Consider the following 22,205-nt stretch of genomic DNA (forward strand, 5'->3'; position numbering starts at 1 on the left):
TGACCATAGCACAAACAAACATGCGCATGCAATAATACCTGCAGCATGTTTCCTACTCTATTCTCCTACTCTAGTTCAAGCTCTTACAGCACATTTCCTGCTATACAGCCTCAGAGAAAAGAACTACTAGTATGCAGTATGTCGTATCATTTGACCATGTCTAATGCTAAAAGGGTTCCTGCTAACACTCAAATGTGTTATAGTGTTTGATCCACGCCAAGGTTCAGGTGGCAATGTTCACCCAAATTCAAATGCACCGCACCGACAAGGCAATCACACCTGAACTTGTTCAGATCAAACCAAACATTGGTGTAAACACAACCTAGGTTTAAATTAACTGTCAATTATCTTTAAGTGTACAACCAAGGAGTTGACAATGGCTATATGGTTACTTGGTCACTCCAACAAGAGACCAAGCATGTCCAAAATCTTCTGAAATACTGAAATATCTCATCAACTAGCTTCTGGAAATACTTTTAGTGTTATCATTCTCCCCGTAGATGGTTATGCCCTAACCCTTCAATTAGCACCGGCTAGCAAGCTAACCAGCCTGAGTTGTTCTTTCAGTTCACTGCTAATTAGCAAATACTAGCATGCTAATATACGTGATTCAAATAGTTGCTAACAAGCCTGTTAGATTTAAGCTTACATTTTGAATACTTTAGCTTGCTAGCATTAGCATTTAGCCGAGCCAAACAGCATAACAGTGCTGCTAGCAGTAGACTTTGGACTTTAAGCTCTGTGAAAACTGGCTATTTAAACATTGTGGGCATAATTAACCTGTTATACTCTTCTTTTGTAGTCTTTAGTCGGGTCTGTTCAATACTTCAATGCTCAAACCTGCTGTATTCTAGCTTGTTAGTTCTTTTACCCGAGGTGTACTCGATTAGCCAGCCAAGTGCATTCTGACGTGATTAACAAAAATACATAATCCACTCATGGTCTTGTGTTGTTCTTGTTTATTTCTACTTCCTTCATGGCATTCATTACTGAGGTACACCTCCTTCTTGCACAATTGATACCGCTGGCCCGGTGCAGTTAGCCTTACGGCAAATCGAAGGAATGATCATCACATTATTTACTCAGGCTATGTGGCTGACTGAAGAGCAATAATCAAAAAAAAAAGAAAAAGCCACAGCAATGACTTGCTGAGCAACAATAAACATTTTTTCAATTGAACCCACTGCTGTCAGTTCCAGTTATTGACTCGGTACGTCCCCACGGTGCAGACTCTTAGATCTCCACCAAATGTCACGGCATTTGGAATGCTCAGTCTTTCAGCTACTGTTTCAAAGTGCAGCTCAACCCCAGGTAGAGCAGCTGGAAATGGCAACTCTGTGTTGGCATGTGAAAGAGCATACATATGAAGACTAGCAGTCGCAAAGACAGCTTTTAAAACCTATACCTTGATGAGCGGAAAACGCATGTCAATGTAAAGTGTACACGTTGGAATGGAAATGCATGTGAATCAGCCAGGAGGCGGTCAGGCCTGTCCTGGAATCAGATCTCAGCTGTAGATGCAATCATAAACAAGCTGAGCGCCTCACTGACTTCACCTCTTCCTGCTAACCAAGCCCGACAAAAATGACAGGAAGTATCCGTTAGCTCTGCAATAAAAACAAAATGTATGGGTCCAAAACAGCTGCATTGTTTCTCTTGACCTAGAGGGCACAAATCAGCCAGTCCCGATTCACTAATTTTATGTTTAGATTGCATCAGATTGCAGGTGCAAGCAAAATAACGAGAAGGTATTTTTAAACCAGGTGCAACTGCGACAATGCATAGGTTTGACGTATGTATCTCCATCTGGTATCTGCATACAGATGTTAATACATGTTAATACCAGGAAGGGTGCATGCAAGAACACATGGTCTTGTATTTATATGGCGACCTTTTGGTACTCATCTGCACATGTACCCTGTACTCCAGGTTCAGTGTGTTGCTCAAAGACACCTCAGCATGTAGTCCATGTTCCAGGGATCGAACCCCTAACCCTCTGGCTTGTGGACAACCCGAGTCACAGGAGCTCAACTGCATGCCAACACACAGATGTGCTAGGTATATATGTCCAATAACATTCAGAAAGCCTAGATGAGCCATTCTTGTGAGCAGTAAGCCAATGAACCTTGCACATAGGGGACATTGCCGGAAGTTCGAACTGTTTTGTGAAAGATGTAAAGCTTGACACGACATGGCGTTTCTCATTAATGAGGCAATGCTAACCCATTCTTTGATCAGAAAAAACACACTATTCAACCACAACACCCTACCCTGTACACAAACTGCCACAGCCCACAAACTTCACACGGAAGGTTGTGGTGCCTTTAATTCTCCTTGACTGATTTTGAGTCGGAGAGCCAGGTACACACCTGATAGCCCAACACAATGAGAAATGTGGGTGATGTCATGTGCACACAAACAGAGGGAAACACGGATACGCGCTCCGATTGCGCTTCTTGTGTTCCCGCCGCTCAGCCGACGCCGGAACCCGATAGGTGCGTTTATGAAAGGGGAGACGGCGAGAGAACGTCATGTGATGAAAGGAAAGAGAGAGAAAGCGAGAGAGAGGGATTGTTGTTTGTCCCCGTGAAGCTGCTCCCTTGTTCTGAGGTCAACGGCGGGAGCTTCCAAGTCTAAAAGCTTTCCTCCTCTCATCCCTCTCTCCGCCCAAAAAGAGTATCCCGTGTCCGTTCTCTCCATCGCGGCAGAACAACAGGCTGCTTCACTGAAAACCACATTCCACTGCACTTATTTCTACCTGCGTCGCTCTCATCCAGCTCTAATGCAGCCGAAGTTGCGCTGACTTTCAAATGTTTTATTCACAAATCTCATGTCGAATGGATTTGCAGTTTTAAAGAACATGTTCCAACTTGTAGGAGTTACTTAAATGGTAAATACACGGGTACTGCTACTATTTCAGTTCTCTTTCTCGTCACGCAGCATCTGACTGGAAAGCTAGGAAGCTAACGTTTGCTGCCTTTTAGCTTTTAGCTGTGGTTTTGGAATTCGAACTGGAACATAAGGCTTAGTGAAACAAAATCATTTCCACATCACCGAAACAATCTGACTACTTCTCTCTGGTCTTATTTCGTGAACGTTATCATCATCTGCTGCTGCTAACAGGCAAAGCTAAAGCTAAACTTTTATGACTGAACAAAGTCACATTGTGAACATACAAACTGAGATCGAAATAATTCGATATATCGCGGAGCCCCATGCCCCAAGACAAAAAACACGGTCAGCCGTTACTTTAATAACTCAACGTGTATGACAGAAATCCTTACCATCAGTACTGCTCTGTAGGAAATCATATTGCAATACTAATCTTTTCTAATCTCATTTACAGCCTCTGTCTTGTTCTTCTAACATCCTTTTTACGTTCCGTCTCAGTGGAGGCTCAACTTTCATGCCAACATCAACCTGATACGTAGAAAGTCCAATCATCTTTCGGAAAAAAAGTTGAGAATTTACTTCTCTCAGCACTGACTGGCGGGTTTGGCTGCTTTAGTCTGGCAGAACAGAAAACAGAAAAATAACTAAGCAGAGGATCATTGGAGGCAAACTGAATGATCTTGACCAGCTTTTCCACACCAGAGGTGCTGAGAAGGATGGGCACAGGACCGGACAGGAAATCTCAGTTACTTCCGGGTGCAAGTTTAACCTCAGCATAGTTTATTCTACATATATCCATTAAATATGTTCTGTTGATTTAATGTAAAGGTTTAAGACTTTTCTTTTTGATCAAGTTTATAGTTAGGGTTGTAATGAACCATCCCTTAGTTATGCTGCTATAGGCCTAGGCTGCTGGGGGACGATGCACCGAGCACAAGCCCTCTACTCTCTTCTCTCTCGCACCGAGCTCCTATCCTCTAATTTCTTATCTAATTTCTTCTCATTTACTAGTCATTCAAAGATGTGCTACTACTGTATAGCATGTTCACTTCAATTCCATTGAATTGAATTGAAGTGAGTGATCTGTGCTGAAGCTGTCTGTACTTTTACGCCAACAACCCGATGAATCGAATCATCTTTCCAAAACAGTTGAGAATTTACTTCTCTTTCACTGACTCTGTCTTACGTATTGCATTGACCGACCACTTTGGCAGCATTAGCGTAGCAAATAAAAACAGAAAAATGAACGATCTTGACCAGCTTTTCGATGTCAGAGGTCCTGCAGCTTCTTCTGCACAAGGAATCTCAGCTACTTCCGGACGGAGAGGACTATAGAGGCAGACTGGTACGAGAGAGTGACAGTAGAGACTGAGGTCAAAGCCATTAGCCCAATGCAAAAGAGACTGTAGCAGAGCAGATCCTGGCTGGCTGCTCTTCCTTGGACCCACATGCAATAGGCTACAGGGGGAATCGTGGGTAATAGCTATAGGGAAATATTGTTCCTGATGATGTCAACGCTTAAGTAACACATAAAACTGCACAGTGCGTACACATGGAGCAGCGGTGCATGGGGGTGTGTTGGTAGGCTGATATACTGTAGCTTTAACCCAACAACCCTGAACGAGACTACGCAGGTTTTATGTTTACCCAAGTACTTTACATCACATGTACTGTGCTGTAATTTTAGAGGGAAATTTACTGCAAGGACACGATGAGCTAATAAAACATGACAGATTCGTATAGATTACACGGAAGAAGGCCATATAGAAGACGGTTAAAACCAGCTCTACCTTCGACAAATACAGCAGTAATATTCTGTCTCCACATTTGTTCATCTCCTCCCCCTCACCTTTCTGTGAGGTTTCCGAGCTGGGGTGGCGTGTTTTGGATCTGCAGAGCTGCATGGTCCTGACCAAACCAACCTACCCAGTCTACACTGCTTACAGTTACCTATACCTACCTAAATGTTGTGCATAATTGCAAGCAGTCTCAATATTTTATATGCGTATGACTGACATAAACTTGCAGGTAATGGAACAACAAAGGTTAAGAGACCCTTTTACCATGTCAATTATTTTGTCTTATCTCTCCCTTAAAGGCTAAAGTCAAGGAAGAAAGGTCCGTGTGTGCAGAAAACTCCACAGATTACATGAAAGACTGTGACTTGTATCTGTGATAAGTACATGGTATTGCAGTAAATCCTTTAGCCAACAGGTGCCCCACAATTCCTCTGACTGGTAGAGACTCTGGAAGCATTTCTCATACATCAACAACAGCAAGGTCTGATGAATTTTTAATAATCTGTTAAGTGGTGGACAACGCTGATGAAAATCAAAGGCCTCTCTCCTCACATCCTTATAGATTTCTGGCCGACACAAATATTTTCTTGCGCAGCAGCTTATCTTTTCCACTGATGATACGACAGTAAGTCTCAGAGGCTTTTAAAGCTCTCCCAGAGCCTTAAACTCCTGAACTGACTCCTCAGACTTAACAAATCCATTCAGATACAGATACAGATTGGTTGATCTAGTTGACAGCAACAGGAGTTGGCTAGTCGGCTACCACACGGTATTCTTCTGAAAGCGAGTTATCAGTGCCGTACCTCCAGGACTTTCCCAGTGATGTACTTCTTGCAGCTCTCACACTGGATGCCGAACATGGCGTGGTAGTCCATCTCGCAGTAGGGGATCCCATCCCTGTTGGGACGACACAGGACAACGCCCGATCAGAGACGGCACAGGCCATCGGATATGTCTCACATCGCATTATGATGGTTCAACCTTATTATGATCATATTTTGTTCATCTGTCAGTGTTTTACTGTGAAGATAAAACTACCAGCTGTTAGGCAGGCATTGCATTATTACATTAAAAGTCTGGGGATGGTAATTTAAGGGCAGTAGCTCACAGAGTAAGATTTTAATACATTTTGGCAAAATATGAACTACATCTACAGACACTTTGTTCCTTAGTTGTACTATAGCTGTACTATTCTAAAGCATTGGGTTACATACTGGAATATGATACTGACAGAACAAATTTTTGTCTCCTATAAAACTAACATTTACTTTACATGCCGTAAAACAATCACTTTTCAGAACATGTATGAACAGTGTTCATACATGTAAAATAAAGCTAAATACTAGTTAATAAGAAATAATGAGTCACAGTAAGAGCAGAAGAAGAAGAAGAAGATAAATAGATTCAAAATAACATGATTTCCATAATCTTTACTAGACCATAACAAATGTTTTATCCGGTGAAAGTGACAAAAAAGTGCCAAAGAACAGCATCAGTACTTGGGAAGAAGAAAAAAGGATGTTATACGTCTGCAAAAAGATAAGGATCGACAATTATGAAACAAAAAAATATAGACTTCCCTTTGGCATTTTGGTATTTTTCATGATCGTAGGTCATAGCAGAGACATAAACAGGAAAGAGAAGGTGGCGGCGTCCCAATATACCCTCATAAATTTTCCCAGTTTAAGGTTTCCCAGTAATGGCAGCTTGGTAAATGTGCTTAAACTGGGCACATAAAAGATGCTGCACAATCAGAGCGTGCACACATTTTATTGATACCTTAATTCGAAGGTCTAACATTTGGTACTAAGGATAATACGGCTTGTTAGAAGGTTTGCGACAACCACAACACAAAACGTCCGGATAGCTAACCGCATTCAGTTTGTAGTAGTGTATTTCTGAGGGATAAACAGAGCGACTTACTTGCTGATGTACTCGGCATTGAGCACCTTGTTGCAGACTTTGCACTTGAAGCAGCCCAGGTGCCAGTGCTTGTCCAGCGCCACGAGAGACTGTTCATTCTTAAACTCCTTCCCACAGCCGCAGCAGTCTGCACGGAGCACAGACAAATGAAAGGAGACGTAATCAAGTAAAAGGACGGGACAAACATTGGTGCGGTTTTTAAAAGAGAAAGAGACGGGAAAGGAGAACTGACTGTGGACAGCCTGTATGGGCGCGGGGCTGTTGGCAGGGAGAGGCTGGGTACACTTTTGGCAGATGCACTCCTTCCCGTTAAAAGTCACTCGGTCGCCGGCAGGGAACGGCTGTCTGCGAACAAACAGGAAACAGACACAACATCAGACGAGAGCTCTGACTGGTATTGAACAGTTTGTGTATATAAAACATATCTTTTTCTGCTCCTCTTGCGCAAGATTTAGTCCATCACGGGGCATAAAGGCTCCATCAAAAGAGCCTAAGCAGCTGTTTAAAGCACTGTTAGGGAGCTTCACTGCAGGCCAAGTAAAATCCTCCTACTCCTGAATAAATCTTAGGCTAAGTATTAAAGCTACCAGCTGTCAGGGAGAAGCTTCATCTTATCGTGAGGGAACATTTACTTGACAATTTTAGTAAAAGCCCTGGATGTTTTGAAGAAGTTTTGAGTAGGGGTTCTAGTCAGGAATTTAAGGAATGCAGAGATCAGGAGTCCAAATTCGCTACCCGCCAAAGAACAAGCTGCCAAAACCATTATTGTGAAATGTTCAGATTTGATTTCCCTTATTTATGTAGTTCATCTATTCAACTGTGTTATTACATTATCTGTAAAGCTATCCTTCCCCTGAAGGCACAATCAACGCACTCTTGACATCGCTTGATTAAAAAGAGAATATATTTTCATGGTTTTCTTGCAGTAGTCTTAGTTGAAGATACCGGGTTCCAAGATATTCAAGACACTGACTCAAAAGACGTAAAAGGCGGACGATGTATTCCAAGAATTTAACCAGAGTGCTTTTAATGAAATGATATTGTTTTGTTGAAAACAGACTGAAAATCACCCAAAGCCACTTTCTTAGCAGAATATAAACGGGAATATATGTATTGTGTGGAACACTTAAATCAAGCATCAACTTCCTCGCCTACAGTTTACTTTTTGTAGAAGAAAGGTGACCTGGAACCCCTCTGCTGGGAACAGATTATGCTCCAGCAATGATCTACCAGGCCAATTAAACAAGTAAGCTGTTTAGAGTCCATTATCATGTCTGTTGTTGTTGTTGTTGTTGTTGTTGTAAAAGATATTGACAGCGAAATAACTTTTAAGGACGGACAGCTAATAGCGATTTGTCAGGAAGGTCTTAAATGGCGAACGTTACATGCTCCGTGGCTCTGACTGGTTGTTGTACTATGCAGAGGGTTGAAATGTGCACCAAAAATAATCCCAGTAGACTCATATTCTGATAAAAAAAAATGTGCCTGGCTACACCAGGTTAGTCCGGTTTGTGAATATAGTAATAATACACGGCTCCAGAATGGAACCTTGCGGGACACCCTTGTTCACATTTGGAGACCTAGACCTATTTAAGTATTTCAGTCTTAAATAGTCTTAAAAATACGCATTTTTCTTCCAAATAAGTTAGGTGCTTTGATAATGCACAGTCAGTTTTGCGTCATCAGATTCACTTTGTTCCTTTCCTTTTTCAAAACGGACTAAATAAAGAAACGTTTCTCCCAATTTGGTGTGGAAGAATTCGACCACCCTGCACTCAACCCTTACTCCAACCATATCTAACACCTTTGGGATTAACTGAGGACGGCGACTGCAAGACAGACTTCACTGTAGTGCCGCTGTGCGACCTACAGTTGTCACGTTGTCAGGATTTTTGGAGTTTTCATGGAGGCAGCCTCTTTTAAGCAACTGAAGATATGCACCTCAGGGCACAATGACGCTGGCTTCGTTCGCCAGCCAAAGACCCTTTAGAGACAAATGCTATTTCACTGCTAGAGAGACATTAAAAACACAACAAAACAATGTTAATGTCTCCTGGCTGTTTGAGCGAACGGCTTTCACGCGGCTGCCGTCGCAGATGGAATCGGGATTTCTTGGCAGAGGAGGGCTCTGACTTGCTGCCACGCGCTGCTTCCTACTGCTCGGAAATGTGATATTAAAGCCGCTGTCACTGTCAGCCAGCTTCTCAGGGAGGAATACATCCAGACAGACGGGGAGAGGCTGAGATTACTCATATAAACAGCTGTAAAGTTTAAATTTAGTTTGTATAGCTTGGTATATCTGTTTTTAAATCAAATTTTATGTGTTTTTGTTCGAAGTGAGCTCATTTAAACTGTATTTTTGAGTGTTTTCTTTCTTGATATGTGACTGCGTGTAAATAATTATGAAAAATAGGTAGTGGCAGATTTCTACATATATTTTTATGACACACACACTCAAACACACACAGACACAGCCAATTAGCACGTCTCACCTCAAGCAACATTTGCTCTCTCTCACTCTCTCTCGGCCCTATTTTTACATTGCTCACAATAAGCCTGTGTGTTTCCACCACAAAAGCGATATTTGTTATAAGAGAAGCGCAGGAGTTATAAGATCACATTGCAAACCTCAAATGCCATACTAGAACATTCTGATCTCAGGTTCAGAATAGGGATCACCAAAGGATGATAGAAGGAACACACACACATACATACATAGAAAAGCCAGCCTCGGTTCATAAGACACTTAACACTATCTGCGGGAATGGGCTAAGTGGCCGCGCAGGCCGACCGCACACTTAAAATTCTTGCATGAGAGAGGCTCCCATTACCTTTCAAGGCCTGGGAAACAACACTGGTTACAAACACGCACCACACACGTTGCTCAGGAGGACCACGCACATGGCTTGAAACAGGTGAGGATGCGCACGCACATGTGTCTTCGCGTGCTTTCCTATATTTATACGTTATGTTGCAGCTTTATGTGCTTGTAAATGACAGCGACACGGTGGCGGTCCTGCTGCTGGTTGTGTGTAAAATGTCCAGCGCTGAAAAGACGGTTTAGTGTTTTGATTACGAGCTGTCTGCACGGCAAATCGGATTCCGATAAAGTTAAGACATTGTATGACCTGTGGTATGAGTACAAGTACAGTATATTCTGAAAAGGGTGTTGACCTAAAATGAGGCGTAAACAACATATATAATTGTATAAATGAGTGTAAATGCAGATGTTCAGATAGCATGCAGCCTCTGCCTACTGGACAGTGCCTCCCTTTACTGTATAGACATTGCATTTTATTTTTAGACGGAACAAATATGCTTGCCAGTCGTCGAGGAAGCAAGGCTTTCAATTCACCCCTTCACCTCTGGTCATGAGCGGTGACTGAAAAGAGTCACAGACAGAAATTAGTTTCCTCCACGCTTGTTGTCTGGGCCTCTCTCTTTCAGACAGAGTAGGAGCTCAGACATCCGGAGGGGGACTCAGGGCAAGAGTAGCTGCTGATTTGTGTTGAAAGGAGCCGGTTGAAGTGGTTTAAGCATCTGATCGAAACATCTCTCGGGCGACTTCCTCTGGAGGTTTCCTGGGCATCCACGACACGCTACAGAGATTACGTATCTCAGCTTGCCTGGGAAAATCTTGATTTTATAGCAGCAACCGTACGCTTAAGCAACGGCATACCTTTGATATAGCTTTGGACCCTATGCCATACCCTTTGCCATAACCTGACGTTTACCAGCCCCAGAAAGTAATTAATATGGCGACGCAGACTGCAACCGAAATGCATTTCCTTGTTCACTTGTCTCAAAGGCCAGACAAACATAGAAAGTTCCTTGCCTTGTGAAACTCAACTCTGCCTATTGTTTTTTACAGAACACCAGCGCACAGGTGTAAATGCCTTCACCAGCGCAGCCCACAACTGCGTAGGCTCTGCCTAGACCAGTTGCAGGAGCATAGGAGCTTGGTAATAGATTGTTCGTACCGCTTTCCATGCTTCTTAGTTATGTAGAAGTCAATTCAAATGTAGTTTGGCTAAAAGCTATTTGCCAAAGGTGAATGATGAACTAAAGGTGGGTAAACTCAGCTCCTTCATAATGGTATTGGTGGTTTTGACTAAAAGAAAAGCAACTTAACACATATCTGTAATTAGGCCTCAGTGTATCATAGCAATCAAGGCTTCTTGTATATACCTTTTTTTAACAGTTTAGGCTCCAAATTATACAGTTCTTCCTTTGATTCCTAAAGTGACACTGTGCGCAAACAATGTCCGAATGAAAAAAACTGACCTTAAAATAGAACCATGCGTACTTTCGACCTCCAGACACCCAACCGGTGACTGTGGGAAGCAATTACAAAAATGCTGTGACACATCTTCGGCAATTCTACCCTGGATATGTGATATCTAGAATCTGCGTGACGATCCAGAAATTCAATTTGTTTGACACAGAATGAGACGTACCAAAAAACGACTGCAACAAACTTCCAGAAGACAAAATAACTTTTCCTGAATTTCCTTTAAATGCTGGTTAAAAAATTTCTCCAACAATCTGCAATGCCTTCGCCTTAACCAAACAGAGTCATTGTCAGAAATTTACTTGCATCCTGTAAGAATGCACATCTGGTGTGTGAACAGCATGGTATGCTGTTAAGACCTTTAATGTTGTTTTCCCGGTAAACTGAATCTGGTGCATTTTAGGACGTACTGGAGGACGTACTGGTTTGTACTAGAGTTCAATCCTTCTTCCCACAACCCTGTTTCTTACTTGCATGAGGCACAGACGAAGCAGCGAGGGTGGTAGGTCTTGCCCAGGGCGGACACCACCTCCCCCTCGATGAAGTCCTGGCAGCTGAAGCAGCGGGTCCCGTACATCCGCTGGTAGTCCAGGGTACAGATGTAATCCCCCTGCCGCACAAAGAAGCCTCCCTGGGACAGTTCACAGCCACACACTGGGAGGAAGGACGGGTACGATGGACATAGGAATGGACCAAGAAAAAGAGGAGAGTGGCAAGTTAGGTTAACTAATAATTAAATTCATTGAGAACTGAAAAGTATGAAATTGCAAACGCATTCTCCGGAACATAACTCCAAGCTAAATGCATGTGCAATGTGTGCCAGATATCACAAGGACAAACATCGAGTTTGTTATCCCTGTTGTCCTGGTTCTGTAATTTCTAAAAGAAGCCCTGTGAGCACATGATGTACAAGTAATCTTACTCGGTTTGGCTCTCGAGACTGCGATACTGAAGACATCAAAGCTGAAATAACACATATGGAACTGTGCAATAAAGTGAGTTCTGCACACTGTTGGCAACATCTCATCCAGCTTCATTCAGACGTCACCTGGGATGGTTTTTAATCAACAAGTGCCAATGTTATGTGGCGGAGCTTAATTGCTTTCTCAACCCCCTTAGCCCTGTGCTGTGTTTTCTTTGTTTTAAATTTCCACCTGATAAAACATTTACAAATTCAATCAGTAACAGATCCACAACGGGAAAGGTAGAATTAACCTTAGGCTCTATGCATAAGCTTAGGGGAATTCTGAAATGTCTCCATCACCAGGCCATTCTAGAAAATTTGTGATTTTGGAAGTGTACTGTAAGAGGGTGCGGCAAGAAAATTGGGACCTAGCTGCTTTTTGACCATGCAGGCTGCAACGGGTTAATGCTTTTGAGACCATCACTTGTGCCGTGCTGAGTGTATAGGTTGGTATACAGCTAACAGTCCCATTCAACTAATGGACTAATCCATATTAAGATCCGAAATACTCAACTAGACAAAGTGAAATGACTCGCCAACGAGACATGATGATTGAGAATGTCTCCAAATTGAAAAAAATGGAAAGTGGCCAAGACCAAGAATTACTTCTGCTGCAGTGAATGAGTGGAAGGGAAATCCTGAAAACTGGACATCGGCTTCATCGGCCCAGATGGTTGACTTTTGCTGCCAAACGCCAAGTCTGAACAGGTTAGGAATGTATGGACCGTGGAGGTATTCCAGGTGACTACCGTGTGCATCTGTCTGACAGAATGCCAAGTATGTGCAACAACACCGTTAGCAAGGCAGAAATTTATTACTATAAACAATCTATAACTGGCACAGTGTTTGCATTTTTACGAGATAATCTCATATGTGTCACTGCATAGCTTTGATGTCTGTTTTCCTTCTGTTCTGTTTTTCACTCCTGTCCTGTTGAAGTGTTTATGTAAATACATTGACTTACGTGGAATACGTCAGTGCAGTGCGATATTTGTGTTCATGACTAATCATTTTGGCTCCAGCTGCCGGGGGGCAACCGAGACCCAATACGTGTACAACGCTTAGCTCGAATGACGCGGCCCATCACAGCAGCTCAACCGCTACCACATGAGCATCTCAACTGAGTATACCTGCTGGCTTTCCGACATCGCAACAGTGAGACAGCAGGGTCAGTCTTAGGACTATTACAGTTACTTTACAATTTGAAAAATAATCCTTTGCATCTGCGCTAGCTTGAGCGCAACATAGCCTGGAAGCCAGACCACCAACTTCCCAGACTTCAGTTTCATTGTGGCGGGAAAGTTGGTACGGAGTCACTATGTTGCGAACTGATTGTGCAAAGATCTGCAGGGACAAACAAACTGTCGGAGTGGGTCAAAGAGTAACAGCGGCGTCGTTGTACACGTCATTGGAGTGCAGTTGGGTTGAATTGGCACTGATTGGCTGTATGACTATCCAACTGCGTGCAAAGACTTTTTTCCCCCCTTCACTGAAACATGACAGAGATATTCCTGCGAGCAGAGCCAGTTTGACAAGTCCGATTGTTTTCCTCAACCTGCCTTAACAGCCAATAACTCCGCAGCACAATGGGTGTGTTATTAGCGTGTGTGTAAACAGCGCAACGTGTCTGGCTTTTAACAAAACATGACAGGAACTCACAGCGATCACACGCAGTCACATGACATCACAGAGCGGCCACGCCCCGAGGGGAAACCTCGCTTTATTTTCCCACTCCTTTAGCAAAAACAAAGCCCCTCCTGTCTTTCCCCCTATTCTTTCTTTGTGGAAAGAACAACAGGAGTGATTGATGAGGGATGTTCGCGCTGGTTGGTGTTAGACCTTTTGCACACATTAGCGGCATGTGCGAAAGGTGCGAGATATCACACACTGTGCGCTTCACATGCATACGTACTTGCAGGAATGTGAGAATGAGAAGGTATTAAGTGACAGTTGCACAAAATGTGCATGAAATCAGTGTTTGTGGGAAACCAACCAGCACTGCAAAAACCGACCTGTCTTCCTGACCAGCCTGCCTCATGTGCTGCTCACAGTCTTTTTTTGTTTTTCATTACAGGTTTTTTATTTTCCCTTTTCTCTAGTATGTTCCTGTTGTGATGTTGCAAAACTCCCACGTGCATAAATAAGATTAAGCTTGTGTCTGCAGGGATTAGAGGAATTCAAAAAGACTGACGAACACTGTCGTAGAAGAACAATGCCTGTGACCTTTTTTGTTTTTTCTTCTTTCCACACTAAAGTGAAACTACAACATCTCACACTCCACTTGCGTAAACTGCCGGACTCTGCCACACCTTTATCCCCCTCGTAAAAACGTTGACTGACATGTTGGACCATCTTTCTTTTTGTTTTTCCAGCGTTTGCTCCATTTTGCGTTTTTATCAAGCCTCGGCAGGAGTCGCGGTACCGGTAATAAAACAACCACAACAATGAGAGCAGGAATGCTTTCCAAGGAAGTGGATGACATACTTTCCAGCGGCCGCCACCGGCTCCCTTACATCCGGTTCAGATGTCTGGCAACCTGTCTAGGATGAGATAATGCTCAGGGCTGATGGAGTAAACACAAGCAGATGGGAAAGCTAAGTGGACAGACGGATGTATGGATGGATAGATGGATGGATTGATGGGTTAGGTTGATGAATTCAAAGTAGTCTTTTGAGCCATCGCAGGTTTTGAGACTCTGGTTTCCAAGTCAAACTCAAGCCTTTGACAATTGAACAGATCTGGACTAGACCCATTGTGAGACATGGCTCACTTGAGACTACTTAAAGCCTTGACTTGAGACTCTGCCTCTAATTATTTGAATCTTGACTTCAGAAATGACAGGAATTTATTACCCTAACAAACCCCTGAGACTTGAAATTTCGTTTGAGACTCTTCTTGCCTCACTTCACCAGAAATATGACTTAGACTTGTCGTAAATAACACGAGACTTGACCTGAAGTTTGAGACTACAGACTTGCTCTAAGTGATCCGATACTTGATTTATCTTCTTCCAAAATGATCGGTCCTGATAATGACCTAGTTCGACTGGCTTGCCCTGACAAACTTTAGACTCGAATTCGCTTCAGTACACCTGAGACTTGACTTGGTCTTGTTTTCTGATCCCTCGAGGCTTGATGTAAGACGTACTCTGATAGACTCGAGCCCTCGCCTGCCCCAAAGGAATTCAAACCCAGCTTTGCTGCACAAAAAGGGACATAACAAGCTGGAAGAAATTCAGAGACTGAAAATCTTGAGTGCTGTTTCCCATCAGCTCTTCTCTCAATCCCTGTATATTTATGCCTGTGCTGCCAGTTAGCACTTAGGATCCTCTTCTTACTGCTGTATGTCTTATGTGATTAAGCTTCTCGGCAGTTGAGCTGATATTTCGTCAACTTGCAGCACATTCGTGGCGCTAACACTACCGGAAAGCATTGCATCCTTGTAGAAATTATAGCAAACTCAACTATTTTATTTGATTCATCTGCAGCACAGCAGCACGGATAAGATACTGCAGAGGTGCAAAAGTTACAGGTCTCTAATGCAGATCAAAAAGTATGTGTCTCCGTGCATTACATAAGTAGAGCAAGGCAGAACGTGTTCTTTCAGTCTCGTCCCTCATTGCTAATGGAAACCTGCCGAGGCTGACTTCCTCTCATCCCTTTCTCATTGCTTTTATCTTCATCATCTACCCGTCATTCCCTAATCCCTGGTTCACGTGTTAAAAGCCAGCGAGAGGTTGAAGGAAGGAAGCAGTTTAAAAGCGTTTAATCAAAAAGTTTTTGGTTTTTTTTTTGCCGCTCTTGCACTGTTCTTGGGACCATTCAGGGAACTTGAGCCCAGTTATGAAAACAATCAAAAATCAAATCAGTTCAAACAGTGTACAGTTGTGTATGGAATTGGGAGCTTACAGGAGTAAATCTGTTGTCGTAATAACAATAATGCACATGCTGGATTTGCCAGTGACTCAGGTGTTGATGTTGTGGGTGCAGGAGCTATTTCTATTTTTGGTACCCGTGATTTGGAAGTAAAACTACCATTCCTTTAACCCACGGGGACAGCGACACATGACTCAGAGTTGGAGCACTTCTATGGTTTGGGCTGGCATAAAACTCCCGCATCATCGCCACAAGATTACACTTCGCTTGGCCACCAAGAGTCTTTAAGCATTTTTTTGGAAAGCCCCAAAAATATGCATTACACAACTAGTAAAACAGCTTAAAACATTAAAGGCTCTTGAGGTCATTGCTTTGATGTAAAGTGCGTTATAAATAAAATTTATTATTATTATTATTATTATTATTATTATTATTACCTCTTTACCAGGATAAGATTCTCAAAGCAACGCTGAATATTCACTTTTTTTTTTTTTGCAAAGGAATTCTGACATTCCAGAAGCCAGCACTGGCCAACCGACGCAAACACAAAAGCAACAGAATAAGCCTTGAACCCTACTCCAATGTTATGTTCAAGCAGCGATTTCGTCATTTCAAAACCACTTCCATCTCCATGACAATGGAGGGTGTTTGTGTTCAGGCTGCATTTGAGCCCCGGGTGAGATCATGGTGCGGCTAATTACTCATTTTGTCCCGAGACTTGAGGGAGGGCAAAGGGAGAACGGGAACAGAATGTGTTGGAGATAAAGGCTTATGGAAAGATAAAACCCACCGACACACAACAAGATGATTTGACCTTTTGAACCGTGTGTGTGGTGATAGGGTGTGTGAATAAATGAGCATGTGGCTGCTCACATTAACTTAGAAACATAGAGATGTGACTTTAGATTTCTGATATATAGGAGGAAATATAAAGGGAAAGAAAGCATCCCTTAATTTCTAATTATATATTGAGAAGCGATCATGAAAAACTAGTTACTGCCGTGAAGTAGGTATAAACGTTACGCTACTGTAGGGACATTATCACAACACTCTCCAAGGCTGGGAGGCAGATTACTTTACCGATTACTTCCATCTCTGAAGCCTTGTCTCGTGCAACCGTGAGGCCACTTACATAACGCGAATGTACTCTGAGGGTCTCAGAGGAATCCAGCGCGTTGTTGAACGCGCTTCCTCCGCTCTGGACGATCTCAGAGCAGAGTCTGTTGTCTGGCTTTTCCTTGAATTCAGCAAGTAGAATGAGCGAGGAAGTGGCCTGCCTGAATGGACGGGTGTGCAGCTAATCCAGTTTTCCTGTTGTGATCTATAAATAAAACGCGGTGCATCTGTTGCACTCGAACAAAAACAAGACCAGATTCGAAGATTTGGAAAAAAGAAATCCACTTGTGTTTAAATTTTAACAACAAACCACAAGTAACTGAAAGCAATGCAGCTGCAGTGATCGATATTTAAAGCTGCATTAGCAAATTGTGGCTAATTAATTTCAAATGACAGTTTTATTTGTAAGGAGTAATTTGGGGTTTACACCGATCAGCCACAACGTTAAAACAACATTAAAACCACTGACAGGAGAAGAACATTGACCATCTTGTGACAACTCAGTGTTCTGCTGGGAAACTTTTGGACCTGTCATTCATTGGTGTGGATGTTACTTCGACATGTACCACCCACCTAGACCAGACCAGGTACCCCCTCTCCATAGCAATGACACTCCTTGATGTCCCCAGCAGGATGCAGCCTGGCACAGACAAAACCCTTTAGGAACAACTCCAAAAAAACATGAAGAACAGCACAAGGTGTTGACCTGGCCTCCAAATTCACTAAATCCCAAACTGATGAAGTATCTGTGGGATGATCTACAGAGGCCCCTCCCCTCAAAGGCCCTACACTAACAACATTCTGTTGCCAGACACCACAGGACACCCTCAGAAGGCCCATGTCCATTCTCTGATGATTCACAACTATTTTGGAGGCACAAGGGAGGCCTACACAATATTAGGAAGGTTGTCATAATGTTATGCCTGATCAGTGTAAAATCCACAATGTTTTTCCCCCCAACTCAGCGGTTCTGTTCAGTTTCAAAGAGCAGTACGTTCTCTTTTGTCTTGTTGTTTTGGTCGCACAAGCCAGTCACTGTTTTGGTTCAGCCGTATTGTACCTCCAGCCACAGCGGTCGCCCATTTAAGCAGAAAAAAAACAGCCTAATGCAAAGTCACTGTGCATCACATGCCCAGCAATATAAAGCACGGAACAAAGTCAGCAAGAAGCTGGTGAGCATCACAGAAAGCGGCTAGGACAGAAAGGATCCTAGTGTTGTTCTGTGTTTGATACTGAAGACGTAGCAACGCTTTGCTCACAGATGTCACGAGGCTCGTCTGTCCTCAGAGGCTAGGTAATAAAAATCTAAATATCATTAAAAAAAAATATGGCCGCAGCTTTAAATAAAATAATAAAAAAAAGGGGGGTTGGTGAATTGTTAAGCCTCGTCAGGCTAAAAGTATGATGCTTGGTCTATACACTTTCTATTCAGGCTCACTCTATAATGCCGTGGAGGGCACAGGATGCGCAAATGAATTGAATTTGCATGTCTCGTAAAACAGATATAATTTGGTCTAATCCAAATCAGCAGCCCTGACCTGGGGGATTGAAGTACTTGGACGCATTCGAGGAGGCCGGGCCAGTTTGTGTGTGTGTGTGTGTGTGTGTGTGTGTCCCTGAGAAAGACTGAGAAGATTCGTCTTTATATCACACTCCACCTCCAGAGAACTCAATTACTGACGGGAACTGATGTCATATAAAATAAAACATATATGCTGTGTTGTTGCAGAGGAGTGACCTTGACCGCGCCTCATGTTGCACGCCGACTCTTGATATGTGCGAGCATGAGTGTGTGTACAGGGTTAAATATACATGCGCTATGTGCTTTCCGCTATGAAAGCGCGACCTTGACTGCAACTCATGTTTTACAATGACTCACAGTCAGTGTGTGTGTGTGTGTGTGTGTGTGTGTGTATGAGGCGGGCCGGGCCGGGGCTGTGGTTGTGGTTGTGGGTGGGGAGTTGTCATTCACTCATTTTTTTTCATGACCTTGACTGCACTGTCTTCAGCCTGATGGCATTGATTTAACCGGCTAATGGGACTGCGCTTGAGAGCGAAAAATCCCAGGCTAATCTTTCTGAGAAGTTAAATGCATCCGTAGCTGCCTTAAATTGCAAACAGGCATCTAATGCACCGAGGCAATATGCGCGGCAGGTCTGCCTACTGTCTCCTTTCCCGACACACTGGCTGGATTTATCGGAGTTCAACTGAGAGCTTGAAAGCTTGAACGGATCACTAACCCCGTCTTATTTGCAGAGAAACGACAGGGAGGGATAAGATTAAATCACATGCGTTTCTAAAATGTTATCGATCAAACTGATAAAAGTGCACCATTCCGGTCAAATTCTTTACATAAGCACCAAAATCAGTTTCAAAATAATACACACAAATAAATCCATGCAATTGAATCCAATTTCAGTAAACAGCACCCAGGCAAACTCCTTCTGTTTATCATTATATGGGACTTTATTACATTGTTCATGCCGATGCAACAGTCTGTATTCAGCATGTACCTGTTATCAGGGCGGAGATAAAGCTATTTCCTATCTTTAGAACCACTGGTTGTAAAGATTCAAAGTGCATTCACAGCACTGCCGATCCAAATCATTATCTGAACTATATAAACATTCCTCTGTAAATGTTGGATATCGTCCAGGAAGTGTTATGTAAATTCGGCTCGCCCTATCTAAAAAAATTTTATATCAGTACGTCTGTTTTGGGGCGGCACTGAGGCCTCGCAGTAAGAAGGTTCTGGGTTCTAATCCAGGCCGACTGGGGCCTTTCTGGGTGGAGTTTGCATGTTCTCCCTGTGTCTGCGTTGGTTCTCTCCGGGTACTCCAGCTTCCTCCCACCGTCCAAAGACATGTTCGTTAGGTTCATTGGTGATTCTAAATTGGCCGTAGGTGTGAGCATGAATGGTTGTCTGTCTCAGACTGGAGACATGTCCAGAGGAAGCGGTTGCAGAAAATGAATGAATGGATGAAGGTTTGTGTTGTCCATAATGATCCTCTAGTCCAGAGGTCTTCCCTAGGGGGGAAGTCCCTAGGGGGTCCGTGGTGGTACTGCAGAGGGGTCGCAATTTTTTTTTTTACAGAAATTTAAATGTCTTTAGATACATATATACATAAGTAGGGGGTGCCCGCTCCATCTCTCCATCAGTTTGGGGGTCCTTGGCCTGGAAAACGTTGAAGACCCCTGCTCTAGTCCATAAAAGCTCACCCTGCCAAAAGGAGCCTCTATAGCATACGTGTCAAACATAAGGCCCGGGGGCCAAAACCGGCCCTCCAGAGGGTCTAATATGGCCCGCGTGATGAATTTGCGAATTGCAAATATTACACTGAAGACAATAACTGCATTTTTTTCAATAAAAGTAACTGCTAATTCCTAGGGTTAACACAGATTTAGTAAGAGTTGTGGACGTAACACAACACTGAGACCTAGAACTAAACAGAAATTGCATGTCTTTTTCTTAAGAAATGTCCAGTCATCTTTGCAAAGGGAAACATTTGGAGTTGTCGTTATTTATAGGTAAATATGCTATCATGTTATTGCTCTGGCCCCCTTGACATCAAACTGGGCTGTATGTGGCCCCTGTACCAAAACGAGTTTGACCCCCCTGCTCTATAGTGTATCACCGTATGTGCGAAAAACCATGACTGTTGAGTCATGTCTAGGAAATTTCAATTCCAAGATTTCAGCAAAGCGTTAGAAATCTCACCAATCTTGGATATGCATAAAATCAAAAAATAAAAATAGTAATTCACATGTATTGCACAATACAGCAACACTCCACACTCCCGCCAGCCCGACCCACATCACTGTGTGAGGTCAGCATCCCCGACCCAATGACGAACACACCAACCCCCCCGCTCTGCTCTGGTCAGCCGGCTTCCAAGAAGGAGACAATCCAATAGCCAACACCCTCCTGAGAACATCGCAGCCAGCTGCTATTTAGCAACACCGACCTGACGATCGAGTACTCAACATGTGGCCGGCAGTGTCTGTTTAACTTCCAGGAAAGAGCACACACTATGGGTAGGTCGCAAAAACAATGCAATCCATAAACATGTCCAAATACATTGATGGAAAGGGGGTAATTTCACAGAACGTGGAGGAAAAATCATTGCAACATTCTCCTTACTGACTGTTTATTGTCGTCTGCATTCATTTAAACACAGACGTCTTTAGGAAACAGCGAGATTTATTTGGTTTCACGGTTCAATCTCTGAAGCAACCCCAACTCAAGATCGGCTTACTAATTAGTCCTGAGGCTTCTGGATGAATCACATAGATCCAATCAGTGGAGGGAGTTTGCTCAGTTCCCCCTACAGTATTTTGCAGAGCATTTGTTTCATCCATCTTGGCTTAAAAGTGGAGTTTTGAACTTTGAGTTTGACAGTGAGACTAAGCAGTTTGCCAATAAACACTGTGAGGCGTAATGAAAAGCTTCGGAGCAAGTTATCGGACCTTTCCGTCTTTTTGTTTGTCTTTGGTGGCCCAGGGCCCGGGGTTGCAAGAGCAACTACTGTAAACTAAACGCTTGGTCTTCTGCGACTCTGGGGGCAAAGTGGCAGAAATCTGCCCAAGTGGACAGCTAAGCACACAAAGGTCAAATTTAGTAAACTGTGATGGCACACAGCTGTCATTCAAGGAAAGAACACCCTTAATTTCTATGGAGGTATGTGGAGATTTTTCTCAATTTGGTCATTTGACAAAATTTTCAGCCCCAGAGGTTACTGCTTGCTACCAAGTAACACCAGCCTGTTCCATTATTGGAAATTCAGATTATTTAAAAAACTTTTAACTTTATTTAATTTTAACTTTCCTGAAAGGAGATCAGTAGAAGCCAATCAAACTAATGAAACTGAAATATTATAATAGTGCATTTATTTATTCAAGAAAATGACTCCTTGTGCAGCTATAACAACAACTAAACGTTTCCGGTAACTGCTGATCCGTCGTCTACAGCTGCTTGGAGGAATTTTAGCTTGTTCTTCAATACAGAATATGCTTTGGTTCTGAAAAGTTCGTGGGTTTCCTCACATGAACTGCTTGCTTCGGGTCCTTCCACAACATTTCCGTTGACTTCGACTTGGTCGTGGCAAAACACTCATTTAGTTCTTTAAACCATTCTTTCATAGAACGACTTGTGTACTTGGGGTCGTCGTCTTGCTGCATCACCCAGTTTCTCTTGAGATTCAGCTCACATTTTATTATAATTCAAAATTCATTGGTCCATCAACCTTCTGTTTTTTTAAGCATTTCTGATTTATTGGGTTCTCTTTATCGACTTTCAGGACTTTTCCGGAAAATCCGCTAATATTTTGAGTAGTTAGCATACAAAA

The 22,205-nt window shown here is 43.0% G+C and overlaps 1 protein-coding gene across 1 annotated transcript in view; it reads right to left on the bottom strand.

Moving 5' to 3' along the window:
• ablim2 (actin binding LIM protein family, member 2) overlaps nucleotides 1–22,205 on the bottom strand; it is a 71,662-nt gene that overhangs the window by 32,021 nt on the left and 17,436 nt on the right. The window contains exons 3-6 of the mRNA XM_084553072.1: nucleotides 11,376–11,559; nucleotides 6,847–6,959; nucleotides 6,615–6,741; nucleotides 5,495–5,588 (exon numbers count right to left, since the gene is read on the bottom strand). Coding sequence (XP_084409198.1) covers nucleotides 5,495–5,588; nucleotides 6,615–6,741; nucleotides 6,847–6,959; nucleotides 11,376–11,559 — 518 coding nt within the window. The remainder of the gene's footprint in view (nucleotides 1–5,494; nucleotides 5,589–6,614; nucleotides 6,742–6,846; nucleotides 6,960–11,375; nucleotides 11,560–22,205) is intronic.

Source organism: Chelon labrosus (assembly GCF_963514085.1).
Source record: "Chelon labrosus genome assembly, chromosome: 1".
NCBI lineage: Eukaryota > Metazoa > Chordata > Actinopteri > Mugiliformes > Mugilidae > Chelon > Chelon labrosus.